General features: G+C 42.6%; 1 protein-coding gene across 1 annotated transcript; it reads left to right on the top strand.

Annotated features, from left to right (window-relative positions):
* The first annotated feature begins 756 nt into the window (after positions 1-756).
* On the top strand, positions 757-7,490 carry copb2 (COPI coat complex subunit beta 2). The gene is made up of 22 exons (XM_027285744.1): positions 757-897; positions 1,292-1,429; positions 1,581-1,667; positions 2,211-2,337; positions 2,457-2,605; positions 2,731-2,877; positions 2,972-3,071; positions 3,173-3,315; positions 3,475-3,674; positions 3,814-3,924; positions 4,023-4,111; positions 4,209-4,315; positions 4,501-4,644; positions 4,788-4,918; positions 5,104-5,311; positions 5,414-5,524; positions 5,640-5,854; positions 5,944-6,082; positions 6,237-6,374; positions 6,482-6,559; positions 6,774-6,893; positions 7,006-7,490. Exons 1-22 carry the CDS (start codon positions 895-897, stop codon positions 7,099-7,101), a joined length of 2,781 nt encoding a protein of 926 aa, XP_027141545.1. The 5' UTR covers positions 757-894; the 3' UTR covers positions 7,102-7,490.
* Positions 7,491-8,591: the final 1,101 nt, after the last annotated feature.

Here is an 8,591-nt window from a genome sequence, read left to right as displayed (position 1 = left end):
AACAGACTGGTACGTCTTGTTAACCCCCCATATAACCCTCCTCTGATCATTAAAAACTGTTTACTTTGTTTGAATAACCAGATATGCTGTGTAGGAACTCAATCACGGCAAATTAACTAAGGAATTTGCAACATGTGAGAACACTAAATGAAAATACTGAAACTAGGTTTTAACACAAGGGCCCTCTTCAAGACATGGCCTTAAGCCATAATCATGTTATTTATTGTGCTTCATATTCCCACAAAGAGGTTTTCAATGTCTCTGGTTAGTCATGCCCTCCCAAAGTTAACTAAACTCAATGATGCAAACAAACTAGAATAGTGTAAACTGCCCCATCATCACAGACTTATATAATAATAATAATAATACATTTTATTTCATAAGCGCCTTTCTGTCACCCAAGGACACCTTACAATAAATGAGAGTAGACAGCAAATAACAGAAACAAAAAGAACCATAAAAGCATATCAAATTACAAGAATACAACATTAACAGGTTAAAATAGGACAATGCAATTGAAACAGATGGAAAAGGGTTATTTTAAACAGGTGGGTTTTAAGTGCAGCCTTGAATTGTGACTTTATTCCAACTTTATTCACCCGGTACATCCCAGACAAGTATGAAATAAATCAATATATTAGTGAATATCTGGATATAATGATATCTCAGCTTGTCTTTTAATCACAGTAACAACAGACTGTCTCTTCCTGTCACCGTGGCAGACTCACTGCTGACCGACCTTCATGTCACGTCATCACTCCCTGAGCGCAACTCTCGCGAGATTTCGTTTCAGGAACTTCCACGTCAGTAGCCAGTGCTCCGTTCACTGAAGCCGCAGCATTAGCACCACAACACATTCATCTGTTTTCTATTGCGACGACACAGGGATTCAACATGGTAAGACACATTTAAAATGGTTCACTGTGTGTTTTTGTCTCCGTACGTGTCAGGCGAGTCATGTTTTGAACGGACAGTCAATAGCGCATCATCAATAGCTTAGCGGCGAGCTAGCTTGAGTTAGCATGGGAGCTAACGGCTTTAAACATTTCTAACCAGTCTTTGTGTTCACAGCTCACAGCTGTTTTCAGTCAGTTATCGGATGAGTTATTACAGGAGGAAAATGTGTGCGGTTATGGAAACCTCTGGACTGTGTCAGGCTCGATGTTAGCATGCTACCTGTCTTACTATTCCGGGTTTTTCACATTGACGCAACAAGCTAAAGTTAAATGTCCGTGATGATGCGGGTTTGAACAGCGCAGGAAAAGACACCGATGTCCTCTTGTCTTTCCAGCCTCTGAGGCTGGACATTAAGCGGAGGCTGACAGCCAGGTCAGACCGTGTGAAGAGTGTGGACCTTCACCCGACTGAGCCATGGATGCTGGCCAGTCTGTACAATGGCAGCGTCTGTGTGTGGAACCACGAAACACAGGTATGATCACAAATCAATGAGCCACACTACACAATGTACAAAGAGAGAGGTAAGCGTCCATGCTTCAGTGTTTCTTTATAACCAAGTGATGTATTGTAATGATGCAGCAAACCACAACCGAGTCAACAATGTTTTTTTTTTTCTTCTCCAGACTCTTGTCAAGACTTTTGAAGTGTGCGACCTCCCTGTCAGAGCATCTAAGTTTGTGGCAAGGAAGAACTGGGTCATCACAGGAGCGGTACGTCACCTCCTGTTTGTGTCGGGATCATGACTCTGACAGTTGTCTGTCATCCCTAGCACCAGCAGCTTTGCAGACTAGTAGCTAGGGCTGGGTATCGGTACACGATACCTTTCAGGTATCGGACCGAAACAACCCAGTACCGAGTAGTATTGAAACTAGGCCTGTCAAACGATACCTGCAATCGGTTCTTTTTGTACCCAGATCAAGAAAAAATCTATGGTTTTGCTCGCAGCCATGCTTTGTTTAGTGGTGAGTACGAGCCACTCCATGTCTAACTCTAGCAACCGATTTCTTTTTTTTCACTTGATTAATATCAAATGATGTTGAAAAAAAGTATTGAATGAAGTACTCAATTAGTATCGGTATCATGTTAAGGGTACTGGTATTGGTACTGGTATCGAAATTTTTTAAACGATACCCAGCCCTGCTTGTAGCATAAAGAGTTTAACAGTATTTAATTTGGTGTGGTTTGATTGTTATGTAAGTATGTGTGTTTATTTACCTGTTGAGCATTCAGCGAATCATTTTCTCCCCGCACAGGATGACATGCAGATCCGTGTGTTCAACTACAACACCTTGGAGCGGGTCCACATGTTTGAGGCTCACTCTGACTACATCCGTTGCATCGCAGTCCACCCGACCCAGCCCTACATCCTCACCAGCAGTGGTACGCTAGTAAACCCATGATGTTTTGATTGGTAGCATACTAGACTCTTTTAAAAACCAGTGTCCCCCAAACGCGCATGTATTTTTTGCATTCACGCGTGCATTTCTGTTTCTGCGCAGATGACATGTTGATCAAACTGTGGGACTGGGAGAAGAAATGGTCGTGCAGCCAGGTGTTTGAGGGTCACACTCACTATGTCATGCAGATTGTCATCAACCCCAAGGACAACAACCAGTTTGCCAGTGCCTCCCTGGACAGAACGATTAAGGTAGAGACAGCTGTTGCTGTTGTCGCTTTTACTGCTGCTAATTTTATCGTGTCATCGGCTGCTATAAAAAAGGTCTTTGAAGCGCATCCAGTGAATCTCTGTTATGTCCTCTGGGGTGTTATTAGGTTTGGCAGCTTGGCTCTTCGTCTCCCAATTTCACTTTGGAGGGTCACGAGAAAGGAGTCAATTGCATTGACTACTACAGTGGAGGAGACAAGCCCTACCTCATCTCAGGGGCTGATGATCGCCAAGTCAAGATCTGGGACTACCAGGTTAGAAAAACCTTTCATTCACTTTGTCAACTTTTGATCACTTTGTCAACAATTGATCAGTTCGGTTCAGCTGTCTTTGCTTTGTGTGTTGTAGAACAAGACCTGCGTTCAGACTCTGGAGGGCCATGCCCAGAACGTCTCTTGTGTCAGTTTCCACCCAGAGCTGCCAATTATCATCACTGGATCAGAGGATGGTGAGCAGGAATCCCACTCACCCTTGCTTTTTCAAACAAACACTTAATCTCATGGCCTCATCAATCATTGCTTAACGTGACATTACCTTCTCTCTCTGTAGGTACGGTTCGCATCTGGCACTCAAGCACTTACCGCCTGGAGAGCACTCTGAACTATGGCATGGAGAGAGTGTGGTGTGTGTGCGGCCTCAGGGGCTCCAACAATGTGGCACTTGGATACGACGAAGGCAGCATCATTATCAAGGTGAGTGGAAGAAGGAAAATGAAATTGAGTTATAAAGAAACTGCTATTATAACATTTGTAACTTTGTAAAAACAAAAGAAGCTGAAATATTTCAAGAAATATCCAAAACTAAAATCTCTCCATCTCTCTCTGTGCTCTGTGTCTCCCTCTGCTGTGCAGGTGGGCCGAGAGGAGCCGGCCATGTCTATGGACACTAACGGAAAAATCATCTGGGCCAAACACAGTGAAATACAGCAAGCCAACCTGAAGGCCATGGGTGATGCTGAGATCAAGGACGGAGAGAGGCTGCCATTGGCTGTCAAAGACATGGGCAGCTGTGAGATTTATCCCCAAACCATCCAGCATAACCCCAACGGAAGGTATGCTTCGTCCTCTCATCCCAGACACTTTGGCTGGTTCTGATTTTGTCAGAAAATGCGCCACAAATGTTTTGTCTTCAGTAGAAAAATTCTAGGTGATTTTACAATAAGATCTCTGTCACTCATTTGTGTCCACCAGGTTTGTTGTGGTGTGTGGAGATGGAGAGTATATCATCTACACCGCGATGGCTTTGAGGAACAAGAGCTTCGGCTCAGCGCAGGAGTTTGTCTGGGCACATGACTCATCTGAGTAAGTCTGATGTTTGAACAGAGGATTGATATAGGTGAGATACTTCCCTGCTCTATACCTTTGTATCAGAGATTTAACTTTTTTTTTTTTTTTAACAGATATGCCATCAGAGAAAGCAACAGTATAGTCAAAATCTTCAAAAACTTCAAAGAAAAGAAATCTTTCAAGCCTGACTTCGGAGCTGAAGGTACTGTGAACATTGTTGTATAGTAGACCTGTGGTTTTGGATATGGATAGTTCCCACTGTTTTTCCTCACTGTGTGTGTACCTATTCCTTCCTACAGGGATCTATGGAGGTTTCTTGCTTGGGGTGAGGTCCGTGAATGGCCTGGCATTTTATGACTGGGAAAACACAGAGCTGATTCGCCGCATTGAGATCCAGCCCAAACACGTAAGACTGACTTACTTTTTATTTCCAAATGATAGAAATGTAGTTGTGCGTCTATATCCTGATCTTAAATAAACACATTTGTTATAAGCTTATCAGAGGCTGTTGTCGTTATTATTTTACTAACTCTTTGTTTTTATCTCATTCTCTCCTTCACCCTCTATTCCTCTCATTCACAATTTGTCCAGATCTTCTGGTCAGACTCTGGTGAACTGGTCTGCATTGCTACGGAGGAGTCCTTCTTCATTCTGCGTTATATGGCAGATAAAGTAGCCGCCTCTCAGGAGAATAATGAAGGAGTGACCGAGGATGGTATTGAAGATGCCTTCGAGGTGGGTGTGTGAATGTGGACACATTATTAGGAGTGCATACTTAATTTTTCTTTATTTAGAACAGGGGAATGTTTCTTCACTTTAAAACTATATCCTACATTAACCTTTACATTCATCTTTGTGTTGTTTTTTTTAATGTCCAGGTCCAGGGAGAGATCCAGGAGATTGTGAAGACTGGACTCTGGGTTGGAGACTGCTTTATCTACACCAGCTCTGTGAACAGACTCAACTACTATGTAGGAGGAGAGATCGTCACTATCGCCCACCTGGACAGGTACAAACACAAATTAAATGGATACATGGTATATTTAAAGACTGAACACTGCATATGTCTCAAGCAGCTTCTAAACTTGATGCTGAAACAATAACACCATAAACTCTACAGTTTCATTCAAAGTTAGAAAAACAGCAGCTAAGCTCTGAAAGTTTATTTGAATCCTGCCTTTTCTCTCTCTGTAGAACCATGTACCTGCTGGGTTACATACCAAAAGATGATCGTCTGTATCTGGGAGACAAGGAGCTCAACATTGTCAGCTACTCCCTGCTGGTCTCCGTACTGGAGTACCAGACTGCTGTAATGAGGAGGGACTTTGGAATGGCTGACAAGGTCCTACCGACAATTCCTAAAGAGCAACGAACCAGGGTGGCACATTTCTTGGAGAAACAGGTGAGAAGACACCGTGGGATTTCCTTTTTATTTAAATGAAACCTGTCAATTCATTTAAACTTCAACTTTGTGCTGATGGGTTTTGTTTCTTTGTCTCTCCAGGGTTTCAAACAGCAGGCTCTGGCCGTGTCCACAGACCCAGAGCACAGGTTTGAGCTGGCGTTGCAGCTGGGAGAGTTGAAGATAGCATACCAGCTGGCTGTGGAGGCAGAGGTGAGAGCATACAGCAGTTTGCTTTTGAGACAAACTCTATATCATATCACATCTTTTCCCCTTCTTATAACACTGCCAGAGTATTCACAGTGTATCTCTATATATTTGTCTGCAGTCGGAGCAGAAGTGGAAGCAGCTAGCAGAGCTGGCTATCAGTAAGTGCCAATTCGGCCTGGCCCAGGAGTGCCTGCACCACGCGCAGGATTACGGTGGCCTGCTCCTCCTTGCCACAGCCTCTGGTAACGCCACTATGGTGGGCAAGCTGGCTGAGGGGGCAGAAAGGGACGGCAAGAACAATGTGGCCTTCATGACCTATTTCCTGCAGGGGAAGTGAGTACCGACAGTGATGAACAAAATAGAGAATTAGACATGTATTGATCCCCAGTGTAACTGTTCTATATATCGACTTTCCTCCACAGACTTGATCAGTGTTTGGAGCTCCTGATCAGGACAAACAGACTACCTGAAGCTGCGTTCCTGGCTCGCACCTACCTGCCCAGTCAGGTGTCCCGTGTGGTCAAATTGTGGAGGGAGAACTTGGCTAAGGTCAACCAGAAGGTCAGTTACCTGTAAACGGGTTTATTGCTACGGCAGGGAATTTCTGTAAAAGCTAAGATTGAAGAAGAATAACCAGCATCAATCTAGCTGGGGGAAAAAGTTTGAAAATCTGGATATATCTTCTATGATACATTGCACTCAATCTTCATTACAGGCGGCTGAGTCCCTAGCAGACCCTACAGAATACGAGAATCTGTTCCCAGGGCTGAAAGAAGCCTTTGCAGCCGAGCATTACCTGCGAGAGTCTTGCTTGGGCACCACTAGACCTGCCACAGACTATCCTCTTGTCACGGTGAGTTTTAAATTGACAAATAAGGTAGTTGTGTTGTCTGTAGACAATATTTTACCTCTTTCTATATTTCTCTCATTGTATTTTAACAAACTCCCAACATCTTTCAGCTCAACGAAGACAGGAATATTCTTGAGGAGGCACAGGGATACGAGCCCAAAGGAACCTTCATTCCCTCTGTCGCCAAGGTTTGTCTGCAGTATCTAACATTTTCTGTTGAGCCAACTTTGATCTAATATTAACCCGATTTGTGTAATATTTGCAGCTAGTCGTGCCTCACTCTGCTTGCTTTGTTCACCTGCAGTACCTTCAGTAATCTGCATAAGTAGGATTTTCCAAAAGGTAAATGGAGTAATCAGAGATCAGTAATATAATCTGCATTTCACTCACTTTTTCTGGCAGACACAAAGTAGCGAGGAGTCGGTGGCTGCAGCTCATGTCGCTGCTGAACCTGCTGCTGCTGCTGCAGTAGAGGATGAAGAGGAAGAGGAGGAAATCCCTGCATTCTCAGAAAAAGACAAGGTTGGACTTCTTGTCACCATGAAAAAAATATACAGTGTGATATGAAATAATTGGATGATTTAAGAAAATAATACTTGTAAAAAAACTAATTCTTCGTGTGTCTTGTGTGCAGATTCTGGACGAGCTGGAAGTAGACCTGGACAACATGGAGCTGGATGACATCGATACCACAGACGTTAACCTTGATGATGACTTTCTAGATGATTGAGACGTGCCTGACCACTCTGCTCCACAGCACTCATCAGAGCTTATTTAAAAAAGTAAAAATTAAAAAAAAAGAGACAGAAAGAGACCAAACCCCCTTTTCCTTTTTTTTTGTATTTGTGCGTAAAAATATTATATTGTCACGTCCGCCTACTGGAGTGACAGGATTTAAGTAGATGATGATGATGATGATGATATCAGTAATGTTTTATTCTCTGGAGAAAAGTAGACAGTTCATGTCTATTTCAGACTCTCCATTTTGTACACCATTGATTGATTGTCTGAGAAACTTTCACTAACTGTCCATTGAGAAATGTTATATTTACTCTGTGTGTCTGTAATGGCAAATCACAATTAATTCAGTTCAATAAACTGCAGTTGTACATATTCACATTTGATTTCAGACTGTTTCATACTAAACACTGAAAGAGCGATAATTTTATAGTTTCAACATGTAACCCAGTGAGAGAAGCATTTCATTGAAAGTTACATTTTCCAATTAACAAGATATTGTGTAGACTTGCTCATTGACTGTAAACCTCCAAATGGTGATTGAGGGGTGATTCATTAATTAGTTAGTATTGCCTAACTGTCAAAATAAGCTACGGTATGCTGATACTTAAAGATAAGTCAAATGACGTGCGTTGACTTGCACAAAGGGGAAAAAACAAGCTTGATGAGAAAAAACACCAACACAGGTGTTTCCACTTTGTCTGATTAGACCTGTTGGGGTTGGGTGTTGCTCTTGGATGCCTCTATGTTAGACTATAACACGATAAAGTGTCCTCTACAACGGGCCAATGTGCAAGAATACGTGATAACATGCTCTTCCAGTGGAGAACATGTAATGCAGTGCCAAACAGGCTGCCCAACATGATAGAAAAATTAGTTGGCCTCTACATGCCTGGTTTAAATAGTTAATAGTCAAGTAAATTTTCCTTATACATAGCCCAATATCACAAATGTACCTCAGGGGGCTTTACAATCCATACATACAACACCCTCCATTCAGATGAGGTAAAGCTCCCTCCCAGAAAAAGACAAACATGGAGTAGATGTATGTACAGAACAGATCAATGAAAAAATATGTGTATACAAAGTATCCATACATTATCTGTAACCACTTCATGGTGGGGCTGGAGCCTACTTCAGCCGACTTTAGGTGAGAGGCAGGGTACACCCTGGACAAGTTGCCAGCTCATCACAGGGCACATAGGGACAACACTTAGATTCACACCTACAGGCAATTCAGAGTCACCAATGAACCTATAAGGTGCATGTTTTTTGGACTGGAACTCCACAAAGAAAGTCCCGAGCTGACGTTTGAACCATGAACCTGCATGCGGTGAGGCAACAGTACTAACTGCCTGCAAAAGAAAATTCTACATGGTATAAATCAAATCAAATCAAATCAAATCAAATTTTATTTGTATAGCCCTAAGTCACAAAGTACATTTGCCTCTGAGGGCTTTACAATCTGTACAGGGAGTGACA

Source organism: Larimichthys crocea, chromosome XII, assembly GCF_000972845.2.
Source record: "Larimichthys crocea isolate SSNF chromosome XII, L_crocea_2.0, whole genome shotgun sequence".
In the NCBI taxonomy this organism is placed as follows: domain Eukaryota; kingdom Metazoa; phylum Chordata; class Actinopteri; family Sciaenidae; genus Larimichthys; species Larimichthys crocea.
The sequence above is the reverse complement of the archived record's forward strand: the minus strand, read 5'-3'. Positions and strand labels throughout refer to the sequence as shown.